The sequence below is a fragment of the Apodemus sylvaticus genome, chromosome 5 (assembly GCF_947179515.1).
Source record: "Apodemus sylvaticus chromosome 5, mApoSyl1.1, whole genome shotgun sequence".
NCBI classification, from domain to species: Eukaryota; Metazoa; Chordata; class Mammalia; order Rodentia; family Muridae; genus Apodemus; species Apodemus sylvaticus.
In genome coordinates, this window is record NC_067476.1 from 164,508,988 (window position 1) to 164,526,390 (window position 17,403).

General features: G+C 41.9%; 1 protein-coding gene across 1 annotated transcript in view; it reads right to left on the bottom strand.

Annotated features, from left to right (window-relative positions):
• The window catches only part of Gmeb2 (glucocorticoid modulatory element binding protein 2), a 41,222-nt gene extending 24,368 nt beyond the window's left edge, over nt 1-16,854 (bottom strand). The window contains exons 1-2 of the mRNA XM_052184579.1: nt 16,756-16,854; nt 5,162-5,334 (exon numbers count right to left, since the gene is read on the bottom strand). Of these exons, the coding sequence (XP_052040539.1) occupies nt 5,162-5,292 (131 nt within the window). The 5' untranslated portion in view covers nt 5,293-5,334; nt 16,756-16,854. The remainder of the gene's footprint in view (nt 1-5,161; nt 5,335-16,755) is intronic.
• Between the last annotated feature and the right edge of the window lie 549 nt (nt 16,855-17,403).

The following is a 17,403-nucleotide window of genomic DNA, read 5'->3' on the forward strand; positions in this document are numbered from 1 at the left end:
GCACAACTTGTAAGACTGTCTCCCCATCTCTCAGCAAAGATGCTAACAAACTGGCATTTCTGTCCACATGTCACATAAAAAGGTACACTTTTCCTAAACATGTGAACTCCTCCTGGCTTTCTGTTGGGAACTCTTCTCTTTTCAGCAGGAGGCAGAACAGCATGGTGGTAGATGGGAACAATTCTTCCAGGCTTTCTTTCTTTCTTTCTTTCTTTCTTTTTTTTTTTTTTTTTTTTTTTTTTTTTTTGGTTTTTTGGATTTGGTTTTTTCGAGACAGGGTTTCTCTGTGTAGCCCTGGCTGTCCTAGAACTCACTCTGTAGACCAGGCTGGCCTCGAACTCAGAAATCCACCTGCCTCTGCCTCCCATAGTGCTGGGATTACAGGCATGCGCCACCACCGCCCGGCTTCTTCCAGGCTTTCTATGTAAAGAACATTCCCAGGTCTCCCCAAATCAGGAAGGAAATTAGTTCCCACAAAGAAATTAACTAGTCTCTGCCTCACATATTTTTCTTCTTTTCTCTTCGTTTTCCTTTTCTTTCTTCCTTCCCTTTCTTCCTTTCCTCCCTCTTCCCCCCACCCCCAATAGCATGCACCAAGAGTTAAGTCTCATTTTCCAACTAGTAGTAAAATGGAAACTCTTCCCATCAAAAATGGAAAATTCCCTATTCTTCAGGATATGCCTGCTTTGGTGGCTACACAGGTTCTTCCAAAGGAGAAATTCACAGCCTCCTCTGTTCTGCAGAAAGAAATGACCATTGGGGCAGCATGCTACCACCCTTGTACTAAGGCCACAGATGGAAGAGTTCTTATCCTTCATGATTTTTTTTCTCCATCAATCAAGGGAATCATTTATTATCCTCCCACTTAACTCAGGCAAACTTTGATCAATTTACTAATGGGATGGACAAGACTCTACAGTTCCCAACCCTGACTAGTAGAACCTTCCACAGTTAAGACAAACTCAGGCAGGTATCTTGATATGTGATAATCACATGCACAACCTGTGTTTTAATTATGGAGTGAGGTCACCCAGACAAAGCCAACCCAACATACCAAGAAAACAAAACCCATTGGTTACTTTTGTTCATGAAGTTCTGTGATGGTCTATCATATAATTTCTATAGCCAAGATAGTAATAATATCAGGGTTGGAACTTATGTGTCTCCCTAAATAACATAAAAGGCTGGGACAAAAGGAGACACTAACTACTAGGCCTCATGGCAGAGAAAAGAAAGCTCTACCTTAGCAATTTAGAAGGTAGAAAACTTGATTAATGTGTGAATTTCATGAGGAACATCTTAGGCAAAAATGTAGAATTTATAGGGAGTATAAGGACTGAATTATTTCATATCTCCAACTGTTAAGGGTTTAGGGCAAACCAAAACTGTGTGCCTGTAAGATTCTACTTTGCTCTCCAAAATTCAAGGGAGTACCTGGCCAAAGGCTCCAACAACCTTCAGAACCTACCCAGAAAAGCAGACAGAGGCCCACCTAAAAGAATTCACCACATGGTTTTTGAACCAATTTGCCCATCTAGTTCTCCCAACTGTTTATGCTGAGTACAGGGAGAGGAAGTGTGCTGACTAGTTTTATGTCAAATTGATACTACCTAGAGCCATTTGAAAAGAAGAAACTTCAATTGAGAAAACGTCCCCACCAGATTGACCTTTGTGAAAGCCTGTAGTACATTTTCTTGATTGATAAATGATATAGGAGGGCCCAGGTCACTGTAGGCAGTGCTATCCCTAGACTGGGTGGTCCTGGCATTATAAGGCAAGCTGAACAAATCATAAGGAGGCAAATTAGTAAGTAGCACTTCTCTATAGCCTCTACTTCAGTTCCTACCTCCAAGTTCCAATTTTGAGGTCCCTGCCTTGATTCCTCTGGATGCTGGACTATAAAATAGAACATAAAATAAAACCTTTTCTTCCCATGTTGATTTTGGTTATGGTGTTTTATCACAGCAATAGAAACCTTAAGACAGGAAGTTACTGTGTTTTTAATTCTCAAGACAATGATCAAAAGGCATTTAAACCACACCGTCTTCAAGGTACCTATGAAGCCAAGACCCTGAGGCCTGGTACCATATATAGCTGGACATGATAATGAGAAACCTTGGGGGAGTCAAAGAATGACTTGACTTGTCAGGGGGATGGTGTAAGAATTCAGGAGCAGCCATGGTATCTTTGTAAAAGTTGGATATCAAGTGTTCCACTAAAAGGCTTATGTGTTGGGGGTGGCCTTAACTTAATGATACTATTTTAGGAGGTTGAAATTACTTGAAAAAAGTAGGTCACTGGAGGGAAGCCATTGGAAATAACTTATTCCTAGTCCCTTCCCACCTTGCCTTCATGTTCCTCTTTCTCATCTTCCCATCCTCCATGAGGCAAGTAGTTTCTGCCTATACATGTTCCCAAACTATGATGTTCAGCCAAGCAGTAGGGGGGCAAGTAACAATGTACTGGCTGAACTCTCTGAGACCATGAGACAAAGTAAATCCTTCTTCCTTTGAGCTATTTGGTCAGGTATTTGTCACAGTGACAAAAAAACTAATGATCTACAACTTTCCTGGTCCTGAGGTAGCCTTGGTCCACCCTGAGCTTGTGAATGGTTATGCTATTTACTCTAGTTGTTGGAAAATGAGAACACGCAAGGCATGACATCACCAAGGAAAGCCAGGGCCACCTAGTTGGAATATTTAGAGGCTGGCAGACCTGGGGAATCCCTCACTACATCAATCAAAATAGTAGCCTGTCAATGAGCATGGTTGAAGCCATCTTCACCAACCAACACATCCCAACACATGATAGGCTGTTAGACAGTCAGCCTAAACCATAAAACCAGAGCCAGATTACATGAAATAACAAACATTTACATATTATACCCCTGAATTTTGAGGGTTTTTTCTTCCTTCTTCTCTTGCCCACATCTTTCCCACTACTATATAGCTTACACTGGCCTAGAACTCACCTTAGTCTCCTAAGCAATAGGATTATAGGCATGAACCACCATATCTAGCCTATGATAGTTTCTTACTCGGCAAAAGAAATTAACATACTGGTAAACAGGGTAAACAAAAAACTGACCAATCACATCCCTCTACTTCTCATTACTGTTGAACAGTTACTGTAAGACCGTGGTATATGCTGACTCTTGGCATCCTAGGAGAGCTGCTTACAGAGTTACTACAGCAAACCTGGCCTCCAGAAATCACCTTTCTAATGAAGACAACATAAAACCCCCAGCTGCTAGAGAACTGTACTAGCTAACACTCCCATATCTAGTATAGCCTTAGAAGTTGATCTTTCTTACAAGATGGTAAGATACCCGCAAGAGATAGTTCTAAACCCACATTATGTGAAATACCTCAAGAAGAGAGACTGTGCTTGGTGGTACCTGTTTTTCATTACTCAGGTGGTGAAGCAGGAGGGTCTCCTTTCATTCCAGACTAGCCTGGACTACACAGTGAGCTCCAGGATATAGTACAGAATGAGACCCTTGGAAAGTCGGGGGAAGGGGAAGAAGAAAGATAATATTGAAAAGTCTTTGATATGGGACTGAAACCCTCCAGTAGTGGTCCACCAAAATGCTGGACTTCAACTGGGAAGATGATCATGAGTCTGGTCCTCCTCATAGCCCCCTAAAAGCCTGGGTGATACCAGAGCTATGAAGTATGGCAGTTGAACCCCTAACAGTGACTTTAGGGCAGAAAGCAGAAGCCACATGGCCTTTTCTAATCCAGCATCACTTCCACAACACTATTTACCACAGGTTACTCCAAATCTGAGAAGAAAAACTGGGTATGACTTTTGGATAAAGGTATGCAAAGGTCAATGGGAAGTGTCAGAAAATACAGTATGCCCAAAACATAAACATAGGACACATCTAACCTAAATACTTGGTGGCCAGGTATGGTAGCACTTAAATTCCAGTACACGGGAGGCAGAGGCAATCAGATCTCTATAAATTTGAGGCCAATCTGATTTACACAGTTTTCCAGGACAGCCAAAGCTACAAAACAAACCTGTCTCAAAAATAAATAAGTAAACAAACAAATAAAAAAGAAAGACAGAAAAGAGAAGAAAAGAAAAGAAAAGAAAAGAGAAAAGGAAAGGAAAGGAAAGGAAAGGAAAGGAAAGGAAAGGGAAATAGATAGGATCTATGTCAACAAAGCAGGGAGGTTCACACATTAAATTCAACTCACAACCACCCAAAACCAGCCCTGTACACCAGCTTCCTGTTTGAGGAGGAAGGCAGTGTCAGGACTTCCAAGCAGAGGTCAGCTGGCAGCGAGATGTACATATGAAGAGGACACAGCCTCCTCAAAACACTTCTCAAAACACAGGGCAACAGGGCAAGCTGCAATGACTGATATTCAAGCTTCCTCTTAAATTCACTGTCAACATGTTGTTAGTCAGCCAAAAGCTTACCTAAACTCCAGGAAAAGTCAAATTCAGTATGACAACACTACACACAAGATGCAGCAAAGACAAGACAAAAGTCCAGGGACCAAGTCACTTAGGAGAGAAAGAACAGTAAGACCCATAGCCCCCAGCTCTGCCCTCATCCTACCCTTTGTCAGGGGCAGGAACTGTTCTGACTTCTCCTCACATTTTTTTTTAATATAAGTGATAAAAGGAAGATAAAGTTTGGTAAATGTGAGCCACATGTGATAACAGCAGCACATGCTCTTTATCCCAGCACTAAGGAAACAGGCAGGTGGATCTCTGAGTTCAAGCCCAGCCTAGTCTACAGAATAAGTTCCAGGCTGGCCAGGACTAGACAGAAACCCTGAAGCACCCCCCACCCCCACCCCAAATAGTTTGGTTAGATGTGATTTTTTTTTTTTTTTTTTTTGGCCAACTAATTCTCAAAAATGACATCTAGAACAAGAGGTGATAAAGAAAATATTTAGTTCCCCATTGTTCCATTTATCCAAAGAGATATCACTAAGAGATTTAGAGCCATATTGCAGTGATGAGCTATCACCCTAGAATCTCTGTTGATCCTATTGCTTGACAGACTTTGTACTTCACCATTGTTCCTAAAATATGCTGGGTCTTAGGATCTTATATGTAAAGAAGTCTTGAATCTCACCCCTATACCTGGCATACCAAGCTATGCCCCTATAACCTAGCAGGACCAAGGCTTAGTTCTTACCCATGAGGAGCTAGATTCGTTGTTACAAGCACTGTTTTCACTTCCTCTACACCACTGCCATCAACTGCAGTGTCTGGAGTTGTCACAACCACAACCTCCTCCATGTGGACGCTCACATCTGGGGTTGCCATGGCTCAGAAGTCAGCAGTGTCACTTCTCCAGAGTCTGAAGTCCTAAAGCAAACAAAGCAGGACACAGGTTATAGGGTCATTTCTACACTGGTACAACAGAATAGTTAGTAGACCACCATCATATGCACTAAATTCAGAATGGATGTCTTCCTTACTAGAGGACTGTCTCAAGCGTCTGGAGATACACCATGCTTTATGCCAGGCCCAGGATGGACCAAGTCATGAAATGTTGGGGTAGGCACAGCATGGGTTTCTAGCCAGAGGACAAAAAAAGAGCCCCTGGAGTCAGAGTGGGACATGGTATAGACAGGAAGAACATACTATACATAGCTACACAGGATCCTGAGAAACTGTATGTGTGGACCTAACCCTACATGAAAAAAACAGTGGCTTTGAGTACTGACATACAGGGAAGATATATGCTATGATGGTTAGAATCACCAGTAAAAAGGGTCTCTGCCCATGCCTAATGTAAGATTATCCTGATTACCTTAATTGATATGAGAAGACCCATCTCAATTATAGATGGGGCTATTCTCTACTGTATAAGTAGAGAAGGGAAGCTAAGAAGCACACATGCATTTTTTGCTTTTTCCTTGTGATCAGCCACTTTAAGCTCCTACTGCCTCGACCTCCTTGCCACAATGGAATGATTTTACTTTGAGTTGTGACCTGAAATAAATCCTTTCTCGCTTACATTGCTTTTGTTAGGGTATTTGATCACAGCAACAAACAAAACAAAAAACAAACAGACAAAAAACAAAGAAATGTAAGACAACCACAGTTAGGCTTCAGTCTGGGTCATGGACAGTATTCACAGGGCTGGTACAGAGGCTCTGAAAATGGAGCTGTTCACAGCATGATAGAGTAAAGACAAAACACTCCTGGGCCAGGTGTGGTGGTACACACCTGTAATACAAATCTTCAGGAGGCTAAGCAAAGAGGATCCCAAGATTGAGGACAGCATGTATTACAGAGTAAGATCCTGTCTCAGTCAGGGCTTGCCAAATGGCTCAGGAAGTAAAAGTTCCTTTTTACTAACAACACTGACAACCTAAATTTGATCTCTGAGAGCTTCCTTAGGAGAGAACTGACACAAGTTATCCTTTGACGACCACACATACATTATAAAATATACATGCACATGTGCATGAGCATGCACTATGAATGAACGAATGAATGAATGAATGAATGAATACATACATACATACATACATACATACAAGTTTTTAAAGGTTTACAATAAACCATTTGGCCTAACCAACTAGGTCCAGCCCCTATTTCAGGAAAAATGTCTGCACTTTGTGAGATTAAAACAATACCAACTTCATACAGTAACATTAAAAGTATACAGATATAATTTAAAACTGCTTGATAGCCGAGCATAGTGGGCACACCTTTAATCCTAGCACTCAGTAAGCAGAGGCAGGCAGACCTCTATGCTATGGAATTGGAGTGAGTTCCAGGACAGCCAGGACTACAAACAGAAACCCTGTCTCAAAAAATTCAAACAAACAAACAAACAAACAAACTGGTTAACATACAAAAGCCAGGAAAAACAGATTACTCTCAAGGGAAAAATAATTAAGAGACACTTACTCCAAGATGATTACTATAGTCTCAGAGACATGTAGACAACTAACTACATCACCCTCCAAGAGTAAGGAGATCCAAGAGACCTGCACAAGTCAAAATTCTGAGAATAAACATAAGCAGAACTGTAGATACTTGAGTGTAGAATGCTTTCTTATTATGCTCAAGGCCCAGGGTCCAATCTCAGCTCCACCCAAAAAGTGTGTAAAATAAAAAAATCAATAAAAAATAAATACAAAATAACACTGGATGGGATCCATGATAGCATGGAGACAACAGAAGAAGTCAGGGACATAACACAGAGCCTCAGAAATTATCCAGTCTGAGCATCAGGGAATAATAAGTTGAAAAGCAGGCTTGACTGAGCTTCATGACGGTGTGCCAAGACTATACACTAATGTGTCTGTCAGTGGAGTCCTAGAGCAGAGAAAGAAATGCATTATGCTAAAAAAAATACGTTAAGATACACTTACTGAACTTAGCCAGGCATGGTCGTAAACATTTACACACTTGTAACCTCAGCGCTCAAGAAGAAAAGGCAAGAGGTTTACTACAAATTCAAGGATAGCTGAGCAACAGATCAAAATCCTACCTTAAAGAAAAAAAACAAAGAAGTGCTAGATGTTGCCCAAATTTAGTGAAAGACAAATATGTATTCCTAGAAGCTTGGCAAACCTTCATGGGCATATCCCAGTCAGAATCAAACTAAAAAAAAATAAAAAATAAAAAAAAATCTCCAAATATCAAGTAAAAAGTACATCTTATCATATGGTAACTGGAGTTTTCACAAAAAAAACTACAAGGGCTACAAGGTAAAGAACAATTTATTTTCCTTTTGGTCCTAGAGAACAAACCCAGGGCCTTTTGCATGCCCTCTTTCTACTTTTTAAAAAAAGATATATTTATTTTTACTTTAGGTTTATGAGTGTTTTGCTTTCAAGTATGTATATGCATCACATGGGTGTCTGGGGCTCATAGGGACCAGAAGACAGCATCAGATCCCCAAGAACTGGGGTTACAAATGGTCATAAGCTACAATGTGGTTGCTAGGAGTCAAACCCAGGTCTCTGGAAGAGAAGTAAGTGTTCGTAAGCCTGAGTTGTCTCTCCCGCTCCTGTTTTTACTTTTTGAGACAAGGTCTCACTAAGTTTGCTAGCTTTGGCTTTGAACTTGCAATTTTCCTACCTTAGCCTCCAGAATTGCTGGGATTATAGGCAGTATCACTAGACATTACAAAGAATATTTTTAGTGTGCTAAATAAAGTAACAGCCAGATTTGATGGTTTACATCTATAATCCCAACATTCTCAAAACTAAGGCAAGGGAATTACCATGAGTTCTAGACCAGCGTAGAACTAGGCCAGCTACAAAGTAAGATTCTGTCGCAAAAAGAAAAATAGGAAAAAGGAAGGAAGGAAGGAGAGACAGACAGACAGACTGACTGACTGATGATAGACAGGCTACCTACCCAAGTATGTATAACAGGACCAGCCAGGGGCTCAGCAGGTAAAGGCACCTGCCACCAAGCCTGGTGATCTGAGTTGGATGCCTAGGACCTAGAACTGACTTCCTCAAATTGTCACCTGACTTTATTTAACACAGGCACTGAGGTATATGTACACATGTGCTAAATAAATAGATAAATGTATATAGCAAGGGTTTAATTAAGAGATAGGCTTAATTAGTAAAGTACTTGCCTAACATGTACAAGGTCCTAGATTTGGCTCCCAGCACCTCATAAATTAGGCATGATAGCACATGCCTGTAATCATGGCACTTAGGAGGTAGAGAGGTAGAAAAATAAAAAGTTCAAGACCACATTCATGAAACCTCATCTGAAAATAAGAAAAAAAAAGTATAATAAGCTAGCTTTAGTGGTCTTAGCAGACCTGCAGTCCAAGCTAAAGTAGACCTGCTTGAGTCCAGGAATATTAGAAAAGCCTGTGTAACAGGAAGAGACCTGGTTTCAGGGAAAACAAAACCAAGTTACACTTGTATTATAGCTGAAAGCAAAAAAAATGTTTAACACTGTCTGGTATACAAATATATAATGTACTACTACCAAAGGGTGGAGAACTACTATCAAAAGGAGTAGGGAAGGAAGGGTTCTGATAACATTTTTGCCATTCTTTGTCAGCGATAGCACATTCTTTTAGGTAGACTGGGAAAAATGTAGGTGTATAGAAATTATATCCCAGACAGTGGAACATTATTCAAAAATAAAAAAAAAAAAGAGCTCTCAAAGGGTTAGAGCTGAAAGGCATGAAACAAACAAAAGCACCTATTACTCTGTGAAAGAAGCCGCATCTTGTAGGATTTCCTCTCTGACATTAGGGAAAAGGTACACTATGGAAACAGTGGTTGCCAGGTAGAGGAGAGAGAGATGAACAATGGAGCAGAGGTTCTCTTGGGTATCAAAGTTATTCTTCACTATACTATAAGGGCAGGCTATATAATCATGTGTCATTGAGCTCTACTACAAGCTGTGGGCTCATCAACTGCAGCATAGATTCTGTAAACTTTCCCAATGAGAAAATATGGGGAAAGAGGAAGAACATATGGGAATTGTTACTATGACAAACTTCTTATTGCTATAATAATAAAAACAACTAAATGGCTCATAATTTGAGGGTACAATCTGTCATGGTAAGGAAGCCATGGCAGTAGAAGCATGAGTTAGCTGCATTCCAGTCAGGAAGTGAGAAAAATGGCGGTGCTCTGCTTCCTGCCTCCTTGTCTTAGTCTAGAACTACAACCCAAGAAATAGTGCCACTCACAGTTCAGTGGGTCTTCCCATATCAACCTAAGCTCCCTCTAGAGGTTGGTTTCCTAAGTGATTCTAGATCTTGTCAAGTTGTTATTAACCTCCAAAGGGAATTCTCTGCTTTCCTCTCAAATTTACCATAAGCCTACACTGCCTACATTAAGCTACTAATCTTTAAAAATTAGGGAGAGAGGGAAAGGGGGAAAGGGAGAGAGAGAGAGACAGACAGACAGACAAAGGGGGAGGGAGGGAAGGAGGGAGGGAGGGAATGTGGGGAGAGAGAGAATATAATGGAGAAAAAAACACAGGCTACATACTGAAAAAATTTACAAATCTTAATTCTGATAAATAACTTGCAACCACAATGTATAACTAATGATAATAAAACAAACTACCCAACTTACAGCCTACCTAAAAGAGTGAGTAAAAGACTATAGATTAAACATGTTTTCATAAAGATATAAGGATGGGAAATAAACATATAAAAATATTCAGCATGGGCTAGGCATGAAACTTTGCTGGTAAACTGTACAAAGTCCCTGGGTTCTATTTCTAGCACAGCATAGAATTGGGTGTGGTGTAATGGGTGGGTGTTTGTACCTCTGTAATCCAGCACAAAGAAAAAGAGGATCAGAAAATAATAGAAGTTCAAAATCATTGAAACCTAGAAAGCAAGTTCCAGGCCAGCCTAGGATGCAGGAAATCCTGTCAGAATAAAGAGGTGTGGGGAAGAGAAAAAGAAAGAGAAGAAGTGTAATGGTTTGAATAAGCTCAGCCCAGGGAGTGGCACTATTAGAAGGTGTGGCCCTGTTGGAATAAGAGTGGCCTTGTTGGAATAGGTGTGTCACTCTGGGTATGGGCTTTAAAACCCTCATCCTAGCTGCTGGGAAGTCAATATTCTGCTCGTAGCCTTCAGATGAAGATGTAGAACTCTTAGCTCCACCTATACACCATGCCTGCCTGGATGCTACCATGTTCCCACCTTGAAGATAAAGGACTGAACCTCTGAACCTGTAAATCAGCCTCAATTAAAAGTTATCGTTTTAAAAGTTGCCTTGGTCGCTGGGCAGTGGTGGCCTTTAAATCCCAGCACTTGGGAGGCAGAGGCAGGCAGATTTTTGAGTTCAAGGTCAGCCTGGTCTACAGAGTGAGTTCCAGGACAGCCAGGACTATACAGAAAAACCCTGTCTTGAAAAAAAAAAAGAAGTTGCCTTGGTCATGGTGTCTATTCACAGCAGTAAAACCCTAAGACAGGAAGGAGGGAAGGAAGGAAGGAAGGAAGGAAGGAAGGAAGGAAGGAAGGAAGGAAGGAGGGAGGGAGAGAGGGAAGGAGGGGGGGAGGGAGGGAAGGAAGGAAAAGAGGAAAAAAGGAAAGAAGGGAGGAGAGAGGGGGAGGAAGGGGAGGAGAAGAGGTGAGGGAAGAGGAGGGGAGGGGAGGGGAGGAGAGAAAAAGAACTCAAAAACAGGTAGAGGGGAAATGTTCACTAAAGCCTTGATGATGCCTTTCCAGTACCTATAAAATGGCTTTTAAAAAGGCAATTACAAGAAATTGTCAATGAGAGTTGAAGAGAGGGTCCAGCCATTAAGAGTACTTGGTGTTCTTGCAGAAGACTTGATTTCAGTTTCTAGCACCTACATCAGGAGGCTCATAACTGCCTGTACTCCAGTTCTAGGTAAATCTGACACCCTCTCTGGCCTCCTCAGGCACTTATATATACGGGATGCACATATATACAATCATGTGCACACACATAAAAAAATCTTTAGAAAAAATAAGTTGATAATGCTAAGTTTGGAACAACCAAGGAAGTGGAAGAACTGAAATTCTTAATATACTCCCTGAAAGACTTAAATGATCCTATTACTCTGAAAACAGGTTTGTTATTTTTTAAATAGTTAAATGTATTCTTACTTGACATGAAAGAAACCATATGCAAATGACAGTCAAATTTGTGGACAAAATATAAAACAAAGACAGAGTTCACTGAGGACTAGATAGGAGAAGTGCAAACTTACTGTTTAATGGTACAAAACTTTAATATGGGATGTTGAAAAAGTGAAAAAGTTATGGAAATGATAGATAGATAGATAGACAGACAGACAGACAGACAGACAGACAGACAGATAGATAGATAGATAGATAGATAGATAGATAGATAATTTTGTCATAATAAAAATTTTGGACCTCTTTGGGGGGGAGGAGGGAAGTTCGAGATAGTGTCTCACTATGTAGCCCTGGCTGTTCTGGAACTCACTCTACAGAGACCAGGCTGACCTCAGGCTCACAGAAATCCACTTGTCTCTGCCTCCCTAAGTGCTGGGATTAAAGGCAGGCACCACCATTGCCCAGATGATAATATAAGCTTTTTAAATGTGAAACCTGCAAGACTGCTCGATGGATAAAAGCATTTACTATACAACCCTGATCATTTTGAGTTTGATTTTCAGCTCCCACAGTGGAAAGAAAGAACCAATTCCCAAAAGATGTCCTTTGACTTAAACATGTGCACTATGGCATGTATTAACATGCTATACCTGATCATAATATTTTAATAATAAAAATAAAAAGGGTTCCTGGTAGGTAAACCACACTCCAGTGCATAACCCATATCCAGAAGTATATAGATGGCATAAACTGAAGTCAATGGGTTATTAATTTTTTTAAAAAGGGAGGAAAGTAAGCTAGAATGGGGAAAAAAAGATGAATTCTGGGAGGATTTGGGGTGAATAGTGATCAAAATACAGTGTATAAAATTCTCAAGGATTTATTTTTTAAGTTGTTTGTTTGTTTGTTTGTAGATGGGGTTTCTCTGTGTAGCCCTGGCTGTCCTGTACTCACTTTGCAGACCAGACTGGCCTTGAACTCAAGAGATGGATCTGCCTCTGCCTCTCAGTGCTAGAATTAAAAGTGTACACCATCACACTAGGCTCAGAACTTTTTTTTAAAACAACTTTATTATTTATATGTGTGTGAGAGAGAGAACATGACTGTGTCATAGAACATTGAGGTCAGAGAACTTGTGGAGATAACTTTCTCTTTCCATGTTGAGGGTCCTAGGAAATCAGACGTTGTCAAGCTTAGCAGTAAGAGCCCTTGATCAATGATGCCTGGCCTCAGAAATTTCTTTCTTCTTTTTAAGACAATCTCTCACTATTTAGCTCCTGCTAACCTGGATGGAACTATGTAAAACAAGATGGTATTGAACTCTCAGAGATCTGCCTGCCTCTGCCTCTCCAGTACAGGGATTAAAGATATGTGAGTTATCATGCCTGGCTCAGAAGTTGATTTTTATCATAGTAATTGTGACTGACTAGCACTCACCAAGCAGCAAATATGTATTAGTTCTCAAACAGACTCCACTTTCATAACCACACTCCAGCTTCTACAATTAAGCCTTTGGTGACAGAACCAACTAACCAAACAGCCAGTAACAGCACATCCTCTTAGAGAGTTCAAATTCTTTGTTAAATCATATATTCAACCCTTATATCTCCAGCACTTTATGTTTTAGAGAGAGAGGGTCTTGTTATGTTACCCAAAGTAGTCTTAAACTTGTGATCCACCTGCCTCAGTCATTACTGATGTGCACCACCACCACACCTGGCTCCAAAGCTCAGCAACAGAAGCCTCTTATGAACTTCTGCTAGAAAGCATAATGCAAATCTTTTCAGATTCCCCCAGTTAATTACCACCTGTAAACATGCCAATCAATGATCTTGGTTCTGGGCAGAACATGGGTCTCTGGAGGATCCCCAAGGGCCAAAGGGAAGTAAAGGTTGACTTCTGGGCTACTAATCATCAACAACATCAAGTCCCTGTAGTAGCCCTGACCCAAAGACCCAAGAAACCAAGAAATGTAAGCTGACTAAAAGCAAGGATGGTCACATGGAAACCTTTACAAAGAAAAAAAGCAAGAAGAAACTAGGGGCCATTTTCCAAAATAATCACAAGCTGGTAAGAATGAGTCCTACCAGAGGATTTGTTTGAATTAAAGAAGGAAAATAATCTAGCGCAAAATCCACAAGGAAACACATTGATTTTACTACAGAGAACACACTGAACATATACCTAGAATATATATTTTGCTGTTTGGTGGAGAACAGGGAATGTACCTCCTCCATGGAGATGCTTGTGCACAGGTCAGAGGTGTTGGCTCTCACCTTCCACTTTGTTTCAAAACAAGATCTCTTTGTGGTTCACAGCTTCATATGCTAGGCTACCTAGCCTTTGAGCCTTCCAGGATTCTCCTGTCTCTAGCCTATTTCCCAGTAATTGGGTTAGGATTACAGAAATCCCTGCCACATGTCCAGCTTTTACGTGAGTTCTGGGAATTTGAACTTACCTTTGCAGGTTCTCATACCTGCAAAGCAAGCATGCTTACTCAGTGAGCCATTTCCCAAGCCCCAAGACAATATACTTAAGCATGGAATACTATTAGAAACCACAAATAAGGCGGTACTTCTCTTTCTGATTAAAAAGGTACAGAAAATGAGCAACAGAGAAGGAAAACAAAACAAAACAGAAAGAACAAAGGGATGAAAAGGAAGTACTAAAACAAAAAAAATTTTTTTCAAAATTCAGTCTGTGTATAAATTTATGAGGCCGTAAGTTTCAAACCCAACACTGAGAAAAAAATTCAAAATATTCTTGAATACAACAAGCCTTTTACTATTACTCCAACATAAATCTGGAAACTATCCAACAGATAGTTTAAGATCCATTAAGTCAAGGTAGGAGTCTCCATTGTGAACATTTCCAGCTACGAGTTTCCAGAAATCCCCATCCACAGGTTAGATCAATTCAGGTCTGCAGAGACAATCTTCAAATGCTTCTCAGGCAGAAAAACTACAATGAATTCATATACATTTGCAGACATCCTATTTCTTAAAGTTTTTCACTAAAGTAGTGTTTGAGAATTAGGCTTCAAAAACGTTTAAACAAACCTCAACAAACACTTTAAATTTCACTTTAATAAAAATATTGCATTGAGCCAGGCAGTGGTGGTATATGTCCTTAATCCCAGCAATCAGAAGGCAGGCAGATCTGTGAATTTGAGGCCAGCCTGGTCTATAGGCTGGAACATACCTATAATCCCAGTACTTAAGAGGATGAGACAGAAGGATTGCTACAAGTTTCAAGTCAGCCAAACCTATCTATATTTGTTCTGAGATCGGATTTTATATATATGTGTGTGTATGTGTATGTGTGTGTATGTGTATGTGTGTGTATGTGTATGTGTGTGTATGTGTATGTGTGTGTGTGCGCGCGCACTGTATACATATCATATATATTATATATATATTATATATTCATTCCGTAATTTCAGCACTTGGAAGACAGAGGCAAGAGGAATGATGATATGGCTTTGCCAACACCATCCTAGAACTGGGCACAGTGGTGTATGCCTTTAATTCTAGCACACAGAAGGCAGAGAGGCAGGCAGATCTCTGAAAGTTTTAAGGCCAGTCTGGTCTGGTCTACATAGTGAGTTCCAGGCCAGCCAGGGCACAGAGACCCTGTCTCAGACAGATAGACAGACAGATAGATAGATAGATAGATAGATAGATAGATAGATAGATAAAGTAGATAGATAAGTAGATAGTTAGTCCTGGGTTAATTTCAGGCCAGTCTTAAGATTTCCCCCCCACCACCACCACTCCTTGAGCTGGAGAGACAGATCACTGACTGCTCTTTCAGAGGTCCTGAGTTCAATTCCCAGCAACTACAAGGTAGCTCACAACCATCTGTAATGGGAACCAATGCCTTCTTCTGGTATGTCTGAAGACAGCTACAGTGTACTCACATACATAAAACAAATAAATCTTAATAAATAAATCTAAAAAAAAGTTTAAAAAAAAAAAAAAACAAGATTTGTTTTCTTTGCCACCCTGTATGTAACTCACTCTGTAGACTTGAACTCAGAAACCCATCTGCATCTGCCTCCCACATGCTGGGATTATGACCCCAGTCTTAGATATTAAGACTGTCTAGGAAGGCAGGGAGAAGGGAAGAAGAAATATAGGGAGCAGTAAACCTTACCATATGGCAGGCTCATTCCATGAGTGTCTCTCCTGGCACTGAAGGGACACCTAAATATCCTTCCTTTCCAAGTAGGCCATAAAGTGGATAGTCTATGTCTTAGGATTGTTTTCTCAGCACTCTAAATCACACACACACACACACAGTTTGTTCGTTGCACTCTCTATTCTTTGTCCAAATGGTAGGTAGGTATGTGTACTCCAGATGTCTTCCCAGAACGTTTTACATACTTCCTGAGAAGTTGAAGAAACTAAATAGGTATTCATGTTATCGATTTAATTTAACTCATTAAGAAAGATGATTGAAACTGTTGGGTTTGAAATGTTTGCAAGAAAGAGAACTTTGGCTCAGCAGTAAAGACTCCAAACTAAATACCTAAAAATGTAACCAATCGTGACTAAAATTGGGCCAAACGATTCGGTTCCCTGCAATAAGATTATCTATGATATAATTCCCACCAACCACAGTTCTACAAATGGGTCCCCACCAACGCAATTCCCACCTGACAGGTCCACACTGGCATGGTTCCACTGATAACGAGTCCCTATCCTTATGATCCTGGCCCCTAATCATGGGTCTCTGTAGATTCAATTCCAAGCCAGGGGTGCATCAATACGGGTCCCACCAATGGGTCTACGCCGGTATGAATTCCCACTCATGAGTCGTTCCCTATCTTTCCACCTTCCCTCAGGAACGTGACCCATTTGATGCCCACCGGTGGGTCCCAAACACCACCACTCCCGCCTAACCGCTCCCCACTCCTCCAGCCCCTTCCGCCTTGACTTTCGCTGCCGACCCAACCCTGTCTCTGGCGAAGCCAAGATGGAGGCCGGAAGCGAGCCGCCTTCGCGAGCCCTCCCGCCAGGCGCCCGCGCCCGCCCGCCAGCCTGACGCCGCCGCGCCTGACGCCGCCGCCGCCCTCGCGCGCCCCGCCGCCCCTCCCCCGGCCTCCCCTCCCCCCGCCGTAACGTCCTGACGCTCCGCAGGGACCCCTGACTGGACGGCGGCGCGTGAGCGGCGCGAGAAGCCTCGCCGCGGGGGTGCGCGGGCGCGCCGATGCCGCTTACCTGGGCCCACACGGGCCTGCTCCGGCGCCCGGCTGTGACGGGTGCGGCGGCGGGTGGTAGCGGTGGCGGGCGCAGCTTTCGCTCCTTGTTGGGGATTCGGCGGCGGCGGCGGCGGCGGCGGCGGCTCGGGCGCGCGCTTCCTAGTGACGCAATATCGAGGCCGCGCACGCAAGGGCCGGGCGGGCCTGGAGACTTATTTGGCGCCCTGCGCGGAAGCGAACAGTGTGGTGAGATAGTACCCCCCCCCCTCGGGCTCTTGTGCGTCTGCGCATGTATCTGCCCAATTAGAAGATCTGTAGTTCAAGCCGAAGTTGTAATCCTAGTGTATGGGCTCAACTAGGGAACGAGTACCCCAGGGCAACCCAGCCTCGACCTTGCTGTGACAGACACAGTCCTAGAACTCTTGAGCGGATGTTCTTAACCATTTCGAACAGAATAGTGTTTCTTTTTTAAATTTGAAAACTGCGAATTTGCTTTCTCAACCTACTCAGTGAGGAGCGGTGTTTTCACGCGGTTGACTGACATTGCAGCGGGTAGTCCAAAAGGATTTAAACTTTAACGGACTCGCTATGTAGATCAGGCTGACTTGGAACTCAAGAGCTCTGCCTGCCTTCCGAGTTCTGATATTAAAGGTGTGTGTCATCATCC